This window comes from Chelonia mydas, chromosome 10 (genome assembly GCF_015237465.2).
Source record: "Chelonia mydas isolate rCheMyd1 chromosome 10, rCheMyd1.pri.v2, whole genome shotgun sequence".
NCBI lineage: Eukaryota > Metazoa > Chordata > Testudines > Cheloniidae > Chelonia > Chelonia mydas.
This window is the reverse complement of record NC_051250.2, coordinates 42,258,374-42,275,185: the sequence shown is the minus strand read 5'-3', so window position 1 is coordinate 42,275,185 and position 16,812 is coordinate 42,258,374. Positions and strand designations below refer to the sequence as shown.

At 47.8% G+C, this 16,812-nt stretch overlaps 1 protein-coding gene across 3 annotated transcripts in view; it reads left to right on the top strand.

The window, feature by feature from the left end:
• Window positions 1-16,812, top strand: part of ARIH1 (ariadne RBR E3 ubiquitin protein ligase 1) — a 121,046-nt gene that overhangs the window by 58,001 nt on the left and 46,233 nt on the right. For all 3 annotated transcript variants that reach the window (XM_043524709.1, XM_037911209.2, XM_037911210.2), the window contains exon 3: window positions 4,738-4,882. In XM_043524709.1, coding sequence (XP_043380644.1) covers window positions 4,738-4,882 — 145 coding nt within the window. The remainder of the gene's footprint in view (window positions 1-4,737; window positions 4,883-16,812) is intronic.

The window sequence follows — 16,812 nt, the reverse complement described above, 5'->3', positions numbered from 1 at the left end:
CCCCCTGGGGACCCCTGCTCTATCCACCCCTCCACTCTTGGTCCCCTGGACCCCCCCCCCGCCGTTGCCCCATCCAATCCCTCCCCTTCCTGACTGCCCACCCCGGGACCCCTGCCCCCATTCAACCCACCATTCCCTGACACCTTCCCCCCCCCCCCCCCCCCCCCCCCGCCCTGCTCCCTGCCCCCTTAACACGCTGCCTGGAGCACTGGTGGCTGGCAGCGCAGCTGCACCAGGACAGGCAGCTCTGCCACATACCATACCGGGTCAGGCCAGCCTCTGCAGCCCTGCTGCCCAGAGCATAGCAGCGTGACTGCGGGGGTGGGGGACAGCTTTCTGGGCCAGGAGCTCAGGGGCTGGGCCGGGCAGGACGGGCCCGATGTGGCCCGCGGGCCGTAGGTTGCCCACCTCTGGTCTAGATAATACTTGAGTGCAAGGGACTGGACTAGATGACCTCTTGAGGTCCCTTCCAGTTCTATGATTATACCATAAGAAGTTTGATCATGTCCTTAGTATCTCTTCCTTTGTGAATGTTTTGACATCCCTTTTGGGCTCATTGAATCAATTTTGATTCTCATTTTACATCCTTTCTTTGTAATTAGAAATTGCAAATGCTTCTGGCGCACAAGAAGCAGAATTCTTACCCTTAATGGTGGTAGAGAATAGAATTTCATTTACAAAGCATTAATAGGCTTTTAATTTGGCGTGTAAAGCCTTTTAATACATGTACAGCTCGAGGAGAATTGCTGAAAACTCCTGGGCTCTAGAACAATTGAAGCAGCATTAGCCCCACCTGACAGGAAGGAGAGGTTAGCTAGTTACTCTTCCGGCTGTCGTGAGAAGGCTTTTGTGTGAGAAGGCTGTTTCTTTGCAGTAAGAACCTTGGACTGCCCAGTGAGAGGAGGCTTTGTAGTTCCCACTAGAGACCAGCATTCTGGTGCCTTGATTTGGGGCAAATCAAATAATGTAGTTTTTAAAGACTTTCTTTAACCAGGACTGGTTCTCCACACACCTAGCTACATGGACAAATGTCTGCTGGGAATAGAATTAAGCCAATCAAATCCAGTTCTACTGAATCACTATCCGATTTGTTAGTCTCTAAGGTGCCACAAGTCCTCCTTTTCTTTTTGCGGATACAGACTAACACGGCTGCTACTCTGAAAGTTATCGGATGATGGTAACTTTAGGGCAGTCGCCACCTGGGTTAGATTTAACTGTCTAACTTTTTGGGGGGAGGAAGAGCTGTCACAACAAATTGCCCTTCTTGTTCCCCCATGTTGAGCCATTTGCAATGAAATGAGTTCATCTGTCTGGCTTGGTGAGTCACCTGGAACTGCCACAGCCTCATGGAAGAACTTGTGATGTTTTGATGTGTTTTCAAAGTCAAATCCTCTTGCTGCTCTGTAATTCACAGAGAAGGGAATGATTATCTTCCTGAACTCTTCTGCCAAAGTGCTCTTCAACTTGCCACCTTGTGATGGAGGAGGCGGGGCGGGTAGCAGTGGCTGTGAGACTTGGTAGTAAAGTGGTGCTTTTTTTAGAAGGGAAGCAGGGTGGAAAATGAAGATGAAGAATGAATAATGGCAAACTGAAAATCACTCGTGGAAAATTTTTTCTCCTTTTGTTTTATTAGTGTATTTTAACCTGTCCCGAGCACGGAAGCCTCTCTGCTTGGGACACCACTTAGCTAATAAAACACTTCATGTTAGAATGTTGATGGATTAGATACTCCTGGGGGACATTCTGCGCCAAAAATAAAAATCTGCGCACAATACTTTAAAATTCTGCAAATGTTATATGTCGTCATCATCATCATGCCAGTTTCAATTATTTTAGTAATTTATTTCCAAATACCTGTCAGCAAGTATGTCTGTCTGTCTAACAGTACAGACACACACAAATTCCCCCAGGAGTAGAGAGTTAAAGAAACCTCTGACAACCCAGTTCCTGTTTCTCTGCCTTCTTCCCCCCCCGCATCCGAGCCCAGTTGGGGGGCCAGATACCCACAACCTCCCCCCCCGCATCCGAGCCCAGTTGGGGGGCCAGATACCCACAACCTCCCCCCCCAGAGCCCACCTGTGGGCCCCCCCAGCCAATACACCTGAACCCCCTCCTCTCCAAAGCCCAACCATAGGGACCCCTAGCCCAGATACTTACACCCATTCCCCCATGCTCCCAGAGTCCAAGGATCTAGAAGGAGAAATAGCTTGATGCTCGGTCCCAGGCTTGCGCTGATTTTCCTGCACACCGTCCTCTTTTTCCCTCAGGGCATGCTGGGAACTGCAGCTGCCAGGAACCCTCTTGCTCCTTCTCCCTTCCCCCAGCAGTGTCTTCTATGTACCAGCTGCGCTCTGCCAAGTCCAGTGGCGGTTAGTAGCACTGCGGCCCATTTCTGTGGGGGAAAGGAAATTCTGCATGCATGTTAATTTTGGCGAAATTGTGCAGTGGCACAGAATTCCCCCAGGAATAATTTAGAGAGGAAAGAGGGTGTAGTTGTTAGGGTGCTGACCTACAACTTGGGAGACCTAGTTCATTTCCTGGTCCATCACAGGCAACTTACTTAGTGTTTGTGCCTCTTTTATCCATACCTCAGAGGTGTTAGGAGAATAAAATAATTAGACTGTAAGGCATTCTGATAGTAGAATAATGGGGGGCTATATAAATGCCATAGTTCATTTGTCACAGTACTGATTTGAAGGCTTGAGAGACTTTCAACATTTGTCTCAAACTTAGCTCCCTGTAGAATTTTTTAGGAAGAATTCTGCTTCTTGTGCCCCAGAATTGTTTGCAAGTTCTAATTACAGGGCCAGTTTCACTTAGGGAAACCCTCTGAAGGCAGTGAATTGCACAGGGGATTCTAAATTCTGAGCCAGATGCACTTGCTTTATTATGTCAGTAGCTCTCAGCTTCCCTGAGTTGATCTGATGGTGATACTGTGACAGAGTAGGGTGCTGCAATCTGCCATCAGAAGTAAGCACAGTAACTTCCACAGTGGTATTAAACATCTAATATTTATCTGGAAAATTTAAATTGCAGTACAATCCTAAAATAGGAAAAGAAAACCTTTGCCTAATTCATAACTAGCACTGGTCAGAACATTTATCGGAGTTTGGCAAACAAATAACTTTGACAGGTTTGATATTTTTCTACTGGCTCTACCCACAGTTTCTTTACTTGCTGCAAACCTGAATGGCAGGTTAGGTCAGTGATGCAGGGAAATGGAGCGTACAAACTCTGCCTGAGACCTTGGGATGGATTTTGGCAATAAAAGCTAAAGAGAAGTTACATGCTTGGGGCAGATCTACGTTACAAACTTGCATCAGGGTGGCTGCAGCGCTTATGGTGAAGGCTGTCTAAGCCAACGGGAGACAACTCTCCCATTAGCTTAACTCCACCTCCACAAAAGGCGGTAGGTATGTCAATTGGAGAAGCTCTTCTGCTGACGTAGCGTTGTCTACACGGGGCAGGTGGGGTTTAAGGTCAGTATAACTGTTACTCAGGGTGTGTGTTTTCACCTCCCCGAGCAACGTAGTTACACTGAGGTAAATGTGTAGTGTAGACCTGGCCTTGGTCTCTTTTTTGTTTTCTTGTCTGAGTAAGGCCTGTGCCTTTGAATAAGGACATGATTACTGTTCTGGAGCTGTCCTGTGGATGAGGCTGGAGCTCACAGACAAAATAAACCAGATAACCTTTCCTCTGTCTCAGTCTATTTACCTGGCGTAAAAGGCTCCAAGGGTGTTACAAACTAGTGTAAAGAAATTGAATTGTATGAAGAACTCTTCCTGTTCCACCTTTAACTTAAGCTTCTTTTGATCAAAGGGCACTGGAATATACACTCGGACTTTCTCTGTGGTTTCATCTGTGGCTTTCTACGCTAATTGCCGATTAGTCTTCCAGCTGTGAGGATGGAAACTGCTGTCTGTGGGAGTGAAGCACTCTAATCAGATTGTCCTGTCAACTTGTTTGCCTGTCTCATTCTCATTGCCCTATACAATATCAATTTTAAAAAAACAGCTTGCTTTTTTAAATAGGTGACTGTCAGAAAACCTAACCAGCGTTTTGACTCCAAAACACATCATCACTTCTACTTTACTGGACATGAATCAAATTGTCCTATGCAATTTTATTGAAGGATGCCTTTGTTCCTGTTTCCCAATTCAGGCAATACCTAGTTGTCACTCAAATTCATAATCACACAATCTAAGTTTTACCTTATTATAGGAAGTGAAGGTTAAACATATGCTTGGTCTTCATCTCCCTCAGATTTGTGTACTAACTTGGCTGGAATGCACACGAGGACTTGGCAGTGCCCTGTGACACACCCATACGTTTCCATGGGAAATGGACTCAGGACTCCAAATCTCCTTTAAGTTATACATTTGCTAGTTTCCTAAGTCTTTATAGTACAGTCCCAACCCGTGTTCAAATGAAGGGTTATTGTCTGGACCTATTCTTTTTAAAAGTAATAAGGCTTTGAACAGTTTTTTCCTGAAACTCTGAGACATAACTGAATTTAGTACAATTTACTCAAAAGCACAACCTGATCAAAGACACTAACACAGAATTTGAATTGAAATTGTCCTCTGGTACAAGCAAAATTCTTTAATTCATCGAAAATTAGGGTCTACATTCTTTGAAATGAAAGAATTATTAGATAATTATTGCCTGTTTTATTTCTGTTCATATTTTTAAGTGTGGTGGTTACATTCTCATCCCCTTCCTGTGTGCATCATGCAGGTATTTTGATGGCAACCTGGAGAAGCTTTTTGCTGAGTGTCATGTAATTAACCCAAGTAAAAAGTCTCGAACACGTCAGATGAACACAAGGTCATCAGCCCAGGACATGCCTTGTCAGATCTGCTATCTGAACTACCCCAACTCGGTGAGTACCTGGCAGCTCAAGCACAGGGCAATTGTTTATAGCTCAGTGCAAGTCTCTCTTCTTAAACTGAAGAATTGCTTTTAGTCAGAGTGAAAACTTAATTGCATGTTTTATGGGCAAACTGATTACTTTAAATATGTTACCACTTAAAACCTGTGTAAGCACTGAGAAATAGGAAAGCTGCTCCAAACAAAAAATTGCCTTTTCAAAGGGACATTGAAGTCACTAGAGCAGGGTTTCTCAAACTTCATTGCACCGCGACCCCCTTCTGACAACAAAAATTACTTTGAGAACCTAGGAAGGGGGACCGAAGCCTGAGGCGTGCCCCCCTCACCCCCCGACCCTAGGGGGTGCAGAAGCCTGAGGGCTTCAGCCCTGGGTGGTGGGGCTTGGACTTTGGCTTCAGTCTCAGGCCCCAGCAAATTTAACAGCCCTGGCAACCCTATTAAAACAAGGTTGTGATCCACTTTGGGGTCCCAACCCACAGTTTGAGAACCACTGCACTAGGAGTTGAAACTTCTAATCTGTTGTAGGCCCCAGTATCCTATAGCAGCACATTAAATCCAATTGATATGGCAGGGACTATGGAATTATGTAATCCTCCTCCCCCCTTTCTCCCCAGGAATCCTCTACTTTTAATTCCTGCTCTTCAGTTCAGTACAGAATGTTTAAAACCCAATTTCTTTCCTCTTAATCACTTTTTTTAAAATAAACCCAAATTCAAAATTTTAACTATTTTGAATAGTTTTTTCAACGATTTTTTACAACTTTTTTACAAAGAAAATTAACTATAGTTTCTTGTCATCTTGCTGAAATCAGTTTCAAATCAGTTTCCGATTTTGCATCTCATGTACAAGCACAAGGATGCAGTGTAGCATTTGGAATGCTGCAGAGGAATAACTTGTGTAATAAGCTGTTTCTAACGAATTTTTTTTAAAGTGAACACTACTTTTCAGGTTTCGAGTTTGCAAACTGTGATAGGATCATATTTGGGGGGGGATGACTGTTCTTGAGAATTAAAGATTTCAGACTATAGGATATAATTTTCTCTTAATTCTGCTGTGCTACTCCATATGACTAAATCTAGGTTTTTCCTACCAGTGGATGGTAACAAAGATTAGTTATTTTTAATTAAGGCCTAATATTTGCAATGTGAACATGAATTGAGGATGGGATGGTAATTCATCAGAAGCAAAAACGGGTACAAGCACGTCTTCAAACTTCAAAGTTTTGCAAATGCCAGTTCTGATTTTTTTTTATGCAGATACAGTAGAACGGGGTAGGCAAACTGTGGCCTGCTGGCCAGATTTAGCCCATCAGGGCTTTGGATCCAGTCCGTGGGATTGCCGCCCCTGTGGCGCCGCGGAGCTAAGGCAGTCTCCCTGCCTTCCCTGGCCCCACACCAACCATGTCCCTGTGGGGCAGAGGGCTCTGTGCACTGCCCTCACCTGCAGGCACTGCCTCCCGCAGCTCCCATTGGCTGGGAGTGGGGAACCGCAGCCCCACAGATGAGGACAGTGTGCAGAGCCCTCTGCCCCCTCCCTTCCCCGCCCCCAGGGGCCGCAGGGATGTGGTGCTGCCCGCTTCCGGGAGCGGCACGGGGCCAGGGCAGGCAGGGAGCCTGCCTGAGTGCGCTACTGCCACCCCGGAACCGCTCAAGATAAGCGGCGCTGGGCCAGAGCCCACACCCCGAATCCCTCCTGCACCCCAACCCTGTGCCCTGAGACCCCTGCTGCACCCCGAGCCCTTGCCCTGAGCCCCTTCCCACGCCCCAGCCCTACATTAGTGGCCCTGCATGCAATCTCCCCACCCAGATGTGGCCCTCGGGCCAAAAATGTTGCCCACCCCTGCAGTAGAACCTCAAAGATATGAGCCCCAGAGTTAGAGTTAGTGGTGAACCAGACACCCTGTGGAACAGTAAGCCCTCAATCAGGCAGCAGCGCAAACCAAAAAAAGAGCAAAGGCTCAGTGCTTCAGCCATGGGGGGTTGGGGCTGCAGCCGCCCTGGGGAATGTGGGGGGGCGTTGTCAGTGCTCTGAGGGAAAGGGCTCGGGGCTTCTGATCCTTGGGAGCACCGGCACTTAGGGCTTTAGACAGGAGGTGAGAATGCTGGCACATTCTTTCCTCCTTCTCCTCCCCCTGCCCCAGCTGGGAACGGAGCTGGGGGGCTGAAGCCCTGAGCCTCTGGTGTCCCCCCAAAAGACGGAGCGGGGCTGAAGCCCTGTGCTCCCCCTAGCTCTAAAGCACTGAGCCCTGGTGCTCCTGTGGGGCAGAACAACCCCCCCACCACCCCGTGTGGCTGAAGTCTAACCTCTTCTTCAGAGTTATGGAACATTTCAGAGTTAGACATCCACCATTCCTGAGGTGTCTGGAACTCTTAAGTTCTACTGTATAGCTAAAATATAGTCACTTTGAGATGCACTATTTAAATTTGTGATGCACTAAATCTTTTCATATATAAGTGATTAATTTCAGGTAAGATTGTGGCAGAACATTTGAGCAATGAAAGCAAGGTGTTAAGTAACAAAGCCTGATTAAAGGTTGCACTAAAAACCATTGTCGTGTATCCAGAGTTAAGCTTGTTACATTCCAGCTGCATATTGACAATTGTGGTATTTGCAGATAGATTAAGTATGGTACACTTTAAGGGGTGGTGTCAGGTTGTGGGCAGCAATGCAGTAAAGCCATTCAGTAAAGCACAGACCAAACCATTAGATCAGATTATTTTTTTAAAAGGTCACATATACAATGAGCCATGCAAAGAAATGTCATGAGTCTAAAAATCAGTGTTCTTAAAAAAAACAAAAACAAAAAACCAACCCCACTAGAGGAGAAGCCGATGGATATAACTAAAATAGGGCAAGATGGAAAACTTTTAAAAAGAGTACATGATAGCAGGATAAAACTGAAATGGGGAGTCTAGGGAAAATAAAATGTCTGGAAAATAAAATTATACAGTCTTCTGCAGTGACTAAAACTAGCAGATGTGGAATTATCTAATTCTCTACACTGTATGCACAGTGGGTCTGTGTTCGTGGAATAGCTAGGTGCAATGGTTCTCTAGTGGCTGTAGTTCAGCCTCCTGAGAAGTTGTGGCAGTTTACTTTCCCAAATGTAAGCTATCTGTATCAAGGTTTCAGGACTGCTGTGTGCTGTGCAGAAAAACATGACAATTTCCGTCCCAGAAAGCTGACCGTTTGGGTGTTGTAATGCTACAGATGGACAGAACTAACAGGGAGAGGGAGGATAAGATGGGAAGAAAATGTAAGTCTCTGAAACACAGAAGTCTCAGCTTGTCTGTGGCTTTGCCAGCAATCAACATCCATCAGGAACTTGGTTTTCTTTATTTGAACTTAGTTACATATGAAGTGGGAATGAACTTCAAAAATAAATGGCACTCTGGTTTGATCTTTTTTGAAAGCACAAAACCTTTATATAAGCAAGACATGAGAGCTTTCCATTTTTATGCCGAGAGTCTTTATTAGCCTACCTTTCAGGTCTCCATTTTGCACTTTGGTTTTATGAGCTGCCTTGACAAAGAGTACTGTTTTGTTGACTGGCATGGCTGCAAGACTTTCCCCAGTGAAGAATGAGCAGTGCGAGCTGTGTGTGGAAGGAAGAGCAAGGTACAGATTCCACCACCTGTGAGAATCTCAGCATTGTGCTGCACTGGAGGAATTTACCATTGGGTACTCTCTAGCCAGTAAGGAATAAAACATTGTCTCCAGAAATGCAAATAAATATAGACTTGCCCATTCCTCTTCCTTTTTGTATCTTCAGAGCCTTCTGCACTCCCTCTTCACCTTTAAAGGTGAACTGCAAGGGAGAAAAGTGTGTGGATCCACTTTGTTGTATAAAGATATTTTAAAAATCTGGGAGTAGAAATTCATACTTTTTTCATTAGAAATTCATGTCTAGTCTACTTTGGAAAAGTCTGGTGACTGAAGAGTTGGTAGGGTTATGACATTGAAGTATTGAGAAAATGAAGCCTGGCTAAGAGCGAAATGATTTTGATTCAGACTATTAAACTTCCTAACTTAAATAACTGAGAAAGGACATCTTTACTTACTTTTAAATATCGGTGTTCATTTGAGAGTTCCAGCAAGTCTAGCAAAGCCAGGGACAGCCAAACTTAACATTCCTAATACAGAGTTCTAAGAAAGCAAAGAAGCCACCTTAAACAAACTGAGTACCTTTTATCTATCATGGTGAAACAGAAAGGGCACATGTCTCTTCCCCCCTTTACAGGTCACCTTACTTCTTAGAGCGCACGCACGCATGCGCGCCCCCCCCTTCCCACCCCTCCCAAAATAAAATAACACTTTCCAGGGTTCTACATTGAAAGTGGAGCATAGTAAATTCAACTCCAGCCTCCTGCCCATATCCCTACTGCCACTACATATTTATACCTTGCTGTGATGGGGTTGGGACTCACCACTGCAGCGCCTCCTGCTGTTCACTCTGGGCATTAGCTCAGTTCATGCAGAGCGCCCTCTGCTGGTGGTATCCCATCAGTCTGTCGCCCTCAATTGGCGTCTCGACCTGTGTTGCTCCCAGTGTCCTTTTCAGGACACTGCCCTCCAGCAGTGCCCCCAAGTCCACCCTTACCCCCTTGCGGGGAGGGGGGGGTTAACATCAGTCTTCTCTCTTCACCCCAGCTGCAGTGGCCAACCACATCCCCAAAGTCTAACCCCTTCTATCAGGGGTCAGGTGCAGTCTGCTATGGCCCCTCCTAACGGACAGGTGTAGCACAAGGGGGGGACCCAGGCACCCTCTGTTGCAGCTTCCCTGCCCTCCTTCGCTCCCCTTGTCCGCTTCTCCTCCCTGGGCCGCTTCCCATTCGGCCCCCTTGCACCCTTTGGGCCCTACTATCAGGACCTGCAGCCTGGCAGGTATTGGGCTGGAGCTCTCCTCAGCTCCCACAAGGCTGTGCTGTGCTGTGCTGTGCTGTGCTGTGCTGTGCTGTGCTGTGCTGTGCTGTGCTGTGCTGTGCTGTGCTCCTTCACTCAGGAGACAGACTACCTCCCTTGAAGGTCTGGGAGAGACTGCCTGCCTCTTGCCTGGGCAGCCTTTATGTAGGGCCTAGCCTGGCCCTGATTGGCTGCCTCTTGCCCAGCCCTGATTGGCTCCCCGCAGGCCCTTTCTGATTGGGTGCCTGTCTGTGCAGCTGCTCTGGCCTGCTGTAGCCCAATCTGGCCTGGGGCACTATCCCACAACACTCGCCCATCACTCTGACATCTGCCATAGCCCCTTCTCTACACATTGCTTTTAAACATCTGGGTATTAGCCATGAAGTTAATATCTTCACACTTTCAGGCCCTGGATTGTTTGGACTGTTCTCCTGGCTGAGGGATTGGCACTACTACCGGACCAGGGGGATGAGGTGGATGAGGCTTTCTTCCGGCAACTCACGGAAGCTACTAGATCGCATGCCCTGATTCTCATGGGTGACTTTAATTTTCCTGATATCTGCTGGGAGAGCAATACAGCGGTGCATAGACAATCCAGGAAGTTTTTGGAAAGCGTAGGGGACAATTTCCTGGCGCAAGTGCTAGGGGAGCCAACTAGGGGGGGCGCTTTTCTTGACCTGCTGCTCACAAACCGGGTAGAATTAGTGGGGGAAGCAAAAGTGGATGGGAATCTGGGAGGCAGTGACCATGAGTTGGTTGAGTTCAGGATCCTGACGCAGGGAAGAAAGGTAAGCAGCAGGATACGGACCCTGGACTTCAGGAAAGCAGACTTTGACTCCCTCAGGGAACAGATGGCCAGGATCCCCTGGGGGACTAACATGAAGGGGAAGGGAGTCCAGGAGAGCTGGCTGTATTTCAAGGAATCCCTGTTGAGGTTACAGGGACAAACCATCCCGATGAGTCTACAGAATAGTAAATATGGCAGGCGACCAGCTTGGCTTAATGGTGAAATCCTAGCGGATCTTAAACATAAAAAAGAAGCTTACAAGAAGTGGAAGGTTGGACATATGACCAGGGAAGAGTATAAAAATATTGCTCGGGCATGTAGGAAAGATATCAGGAGGGCCAAATCGCACCTGGAGCTGCAGCTAGCAAGAGATGTTAAGAGTAACAAGAAGGGTTTCTTCAGGTATGTTGGCAACAAGAAGAAAGCCAAGGAAAGTGTGGGCCCCTTACTGAATGAGGGAGGCAACCTAGTGACAGAGGATGTGGAAAAAGCTAATGTACTCAATGCTTTTTTTGCCTCTGTTTTCACTAACAAGGTCAGCTCCCAGAGTGCTGCGCTGGGCATCACAAAATGGGGAAGAGATGGCCAGCCCTCTGTGGAGATAGAGGTGGTTCGGGACTATTTAGAAAAGCTGGACGTGCACAAGTCCATGGGGCCGGACGAGTTGCATCCGAGAGTGCTGAAGGAATTGGCGGCTGTGATTGCAGAGCCCTTGGTCATTATCTTTGAAAACTCGTGGCGAACGGGAGAAGTCCCGGATGACTGGAAAAAGGCTAATGTAGTGCCAATCTTTAAAAAAGGGAAGGAGGAGGATTCTGGGAACTACAGGCCAGTCAGCCTCACCTCAGTCCCTGGAAAAATCATGGAGCAGGTCCTCAAAGAATCAATCCTGAAGCACTTACATGAGAGGAAAGTGATCAGGAACAGTCAGCATGGATTCACCAAGGGAAGGTCATGCCTGACTAATCTAATTGCCTTTTATGATGAGATTACTGGTTCTGTGGATGAAGGGAAAGCAGTGGATGTATTGTTTCTTGACTTTAGCAAAGCTTTTGACACGGTCTCCCACAGTATTCTTGTCAGCAAGTTAAGGAAGTATGGGCTGGATGAATGCACTATAAGGTGGGTAGAAAGCTGGCTAGATTGTCGGGCTCAACGGGTAGTGATCAATGGCTCCATTTCTAGTTGGCAGCCGGTGTCAAGTGGAGTGCCCCAGGGGTCGGTCCTGGGGCCGGTTTTGTTCAATATCTTCATAAATGATCTGGAGGATGGTGTGGATTGCACTCTCAGCAAATTTGCGGATGATACTAAACTGGGAGGAGTGGTAGATACGCTGGAGGGGAGGGAGAGGATACAGAAGGACCTAGACAAATTGGAGGTTTGGGCCAAAAGAAATCTGATGAGGTTCAATAAGGATAAGTGCAGGGTCCTACACTTAGGATGGAAGAATCCAATGCACCGCAACAGACTAGGGACCGAATGGCTAGGCAGCAGTTCTGCAGAAAAGGACCTAGGGGTGACAGTGGACGAGAAGCTGGATATGAGTCAGCAGTGTGCCCTTGTTGCCAAGAAGGCCAATGGCATTTTGGGATGTATAAGTAGGGGCATAGCGAGCAGATCGAGGGACGTGATCGTTCCCCTCTATTCGACACTGGTGAGGCCTCATCTGGAGTACTGTGTCCAGTTTTGGGCCCCACACTACAAGAAGGATGTGGATAAATTGGAGAGAGTCCAGCGAAGGGCAACAAAAATGATTAGGGGTCTAGAGCACATGACTTATGAGGAGAGGCTGAGGGAGCTGGGATTGTTTAGTCTGCAGAAGAGAAGAATGAGGCGGGATTTGATAGCTGCTTTCAACTACCTGAAAGGGGGTTCCAAAGAGGATGGCTCTAGACTGTTCTCAATGGTAGCAGATGACAGAACGAGGAGTAATGGTCTCAAGTTGCAGTGGGGGAGGTTTAGATTGGATATTAGGAAAAACTTTTTCACTAAGAGGGTGGTGAAACACTGGAATGCGTTACCTAGGGAGGTGGTAGAATCTCCTTCCTTAGAGGTTTTTAAGGTCAGGCTTGACAAAGCCCTGGCTGGGATGATTTAACTGGGGATTGGTCCTGCTTCGAGCAGGGGGTTGGACTAGATGACCTTCTGGGGTCCCTTCCAACCCTGATATTCTATGATTCTATGATACTTCCTCAATATCACAGTGGGAAATTATCTAGCTCAAAGATTCTAGATCGTTTTCTTTTTGATGCCCCCCCCCAACATCCTATAAAAACTCCATGGTCCACCTGTGCCACAACTACTGTTTTTCTGCATATAAAGGCTGGGGCTGGCTTTGGGGGGCAGCGAGCAACGCAGTTGCTTGGGCCCCCATGCCACAAGTGGCCCCGCAAAGCTAAGTTGCTTCGGCCCTGGATGGTGGGGCTCAGGGCCCTGAGCTTCCGTCTCACACGGCGGGGCTTCGACTTTCCGCCCTGGGCTCCAGCCAGACCAACGCCAGCCCTGTTTGGCAGATCCCCTAAACCTGCTTGTGGCCCCCAAGGGGGCCCCAGACCTCTGGTTGAGAACTGCTGATCTAGCTGAAAGTGTGGAAACATGGTGTGGTGTTACTCCTGGCTCCCTGGTCTTTCCAAACCTGTGCTTGGAATAAGTTTGCCAGCCTCCATACATGTCTTCCGGAGCTCTTCATAAGCTTCCTATTCAGTAAAATCTCGCCCTCCATTTCCCCAGGCAAATAGACTGTCTCAGTATTCTGCTTTCGGGGGGTGGGGGTGTGTAATTGCTTCAGTTCTTTCAGCTTCCAGTAAATCTTCCATAAATAATTTTAAAGCAGTGACAAAGACAGACTTTATTTGACAGTTCTGTTTCCTGTACCACCATGGGAATACCAGTGAGTTAAGTGTGGAGGGTTTTACACACACCAAGTTCAGCACAGGTGGCAGTAGCGTATTGGTCAAAACAATGTAATAACTGCATGGCCTATCGCTCTTGGACTAGGGGTTCTCACAGGTCAGGGTTGAAGGGGAGGGGGCATCAGATAATGTTCTGGAAATTTCATGCTGACACTTGACATGTGGACACATGAGGGGAAAAGGAGTCCAGGAGAGCTGGCTGTATTTTAAAGAATCTTTATTGAGGTTACAGGAACAAACCATCCGGATGTGTAGAAAAAATAGTAAATATGGCAGTCGACCAGCTTGGCTTAACAGTGAAATCCTAGCTGATCTTAAACACAAAAAAAGAAGCTTGCAAGAAGTGGAAGATTGGACAAATGACCAGGGAAGAGTGTAAAAATATTGCTCAGGCATGCAGGAGTGAAATCAGGAAGGCCAAATCACACCTGGAGTTGCAGTGAGCAAGAGATGTTAAGAGTAACAAGAAGGGTTTCTTCAGGTATGTTAGCAACAAGAAGAAAGTCAAGGAAAGTGTGCGCCCCTTACTGAATGAGGGAGGCAACCTAGTGACAGAGGATGTGGAAAAAGCTAATGTACTCAATGTTTTTTTGCCTCTGTCTTCACGAACAAGGTCAGCTCCCAGACTTCTGTACTAGGTAGCACAGCATGGGGAGAAGGTGATCAGCCCTCTGGAGAAAGAAGTGGTTCGGGACTATTTAGAAAAGCTGCATGAGCACAAGTCCATGGGGCCGGATGCGCTGCATCCGAGAGTGCTAGAGGAGTTGGCAGATGTGATTGCAGAGCCATTGGCCATTATCTTTGAAAACTCATGGTGATCGGGGGAGGTCCCAGACGACTAGAAAAAGGCTAATGTAGTGCCCATCTTTAAAAAAGGGAAGGAGGAGGATCCTGGGAACTACAGGCCAGTCAGCCTGAGCTCAGTCCCTGGAAAAATCATGGAGCAGGTCCTCAAGCAATCAATTCTGAAGCACTTCGAGGAGAGGAAGGTGATCAGGAACGGTCAGCATAGATTCACCAAGGGCAAGGCATGCCTGACTACCCTAATTGCCTTCTATGATGAGATAACTGGCTCTGTGGATGAGGGGAAAGCAGTGGATGTATTATTCCTTGACTTTAGCAAAGCTTTTGATATGGTCTTCCACAGTATTCTTGCCAGCAAGTTAAAGTAGTATGGGCTGGATGAATGGACTATAAGGTGGATAGAAAGCTGGCTAGATCATCGGGTTCAACGGGTAGTTATCAATGGTTCCATGTCTAGTTGGCAGCCAGCATCAAGTGGAGTGCCCCAAGGGTCGGTTCTGGGGCCGATTTTGTTCAATATCTTCATAAATGATCTGGAGGATGGCGTGGACTGCACCCTCAGCAAGTTTGCAGGTGACGCTAAACTGGGAGGAGAGGTAGATACGCTGGAGGGTAGGGGTAGGATACAGAGGGACCTAGACAAATTAGAGGATTGGGCCAAAAGAAATCTGAGGTTCAACAAGGACAAGTGCAGAGTCCTACACTTAGGACGGAAGAATCCCTGACAAAGCCCTGGCTGGGATGATTTAACTGGGACTTGGTCCTGAGCAGGGGGTTGGACTAGATGACCTTCTGGGGTCCCTTCCAACCCTGATATTCTATGATTCTATGAATCCCATGCACCACTGCAGACTAGGGACCAAGTAGCTAGGCAGCAGTTTTGCAGAAAAGGACCTAGGGGTTACAGTGGATGAGAAGCTGGATATGAGTCAACAGTGTGCCCTTGTTGCCAAGAAGGCGAATGGGATTTTGGGCTGTATAAGTAGGGGCATTGCCAGCAGACCGAGGGATGTGATCGTTCCCCTCGATTCGGCATTGGTGAGGCCTCATGTGGAGTACAGTGTCCAGTTTTGGGCCTCACACTACAAGAAGGATGTGGAAAAATTGGAAAGAGTCGAGTGGAGGGCAACAAAAATGATTAGGGGACTGGAACACATTACTTCTGAGGAGAGGCTGAGGGAACTGGGATTGTTTAGGGTGCGGAAGATAAGAATGCGGGGGGGATTTGATAGCTTCTTTCAACTACCTGAAAGGGGGTTCCAAAGAGCATGGCTCTAGACTGTTCTCAGTGGTAGCAGATGATAGAACAAGGAGTAATGGTCTCAAGTTGCAGTGGGAGAGGTTTAGGTTGGATATTAGGAAAATCTTTTTCACTACGAGGTTGGTGAAGCACTGGAATGGGTTACCTCGGGAGGTGGTGGAATCTCCTTCCTTCGAGGTTTTTAAGGTCAGGCTTGACAAAGCCCTGGCTGGGATGATTTAGTTTGGGATTGGTCCTAAATGATCTCCTGCGGTCCCTTCCAATCCTAATATTCTTGATTTTTCATGTGGCCAAAGAAACTCCTGAGGTTAAATAAAGTTACTGTGCTAAGGTAAAACTTATGACTGCAGGTCCCCTCCCTGTCACCATTTTGGGACCAGTATATAGAAACAAAAAGAAAAGGAGTACTTGTGGCACCTTAGAGACTAACCAATTTATTTGAGCATAAGTTTGCGTGAGCTACAGCTCACTTCATCGAGTGCATTGGTTAGTCTCAAAGGTGCCACAAGTACTCCTTTTCTTTTTGCGAATACAGACTAACACGGCTGCTACTCTGAAACCTATATTGAAACAGTGTGCTCCCTGGTATGTGTTCCATTTGCTCCATTTCCTGTTCCCTCAGGTAGCCTGGATGCTCACCTTTGATGTTTCTGCTTTCCTTTGTAATATAAAAGTACTTTGAGAGCAGTAGCATCAGGGTCAGTAGAACAGTCTAGTCTTTAGCTTAGCTGGAAGGAGGATAGTGTCTGTTAGGAAGAACCTCCAGGGTGAGGGTATAAAGCAGAGGTGGGCAAACTGTGGCCCGTGGGACCGTCCTACCCGGCCCTTGAGCTCCCAGCCAGGGAGACTAGCCCCCAGCCCTCCCTGCTGTGTCCCCCCCCGCAGGCTCAGCTCACTGTGTTGCCAGCGCTCTGGGCGGTGGGGCTGTGAGCTCCTGCTGGGCAGCGCGGCGGCGTGGGTGGCTCCGGCCGGCTGGCGTGGCTGCCAGTCCTGCCGCTTTGAGCGGCATGGTAAGAGGGCGGGGAGTGGGGGGGTTGGATAAGGGGCAGAGGGTCCCGGGGTGGGGGGGCAGTCAGGGGACGGGGCGGTTGGATAGGCGTGGGAGTCCCGGGGCCTGTCGGGGCGGGGGTGTGGATAGGGGATGGGAGCGGGGGGGTTGGATGTGGTGGGGTCCCAGGAGGGGACAAGGAGAGGAGGGGTTGGATGGGTCAGGGGTTCTGAGGGGGGCAGTCGGGGGCGGGAAGTGGGAGGGGGTG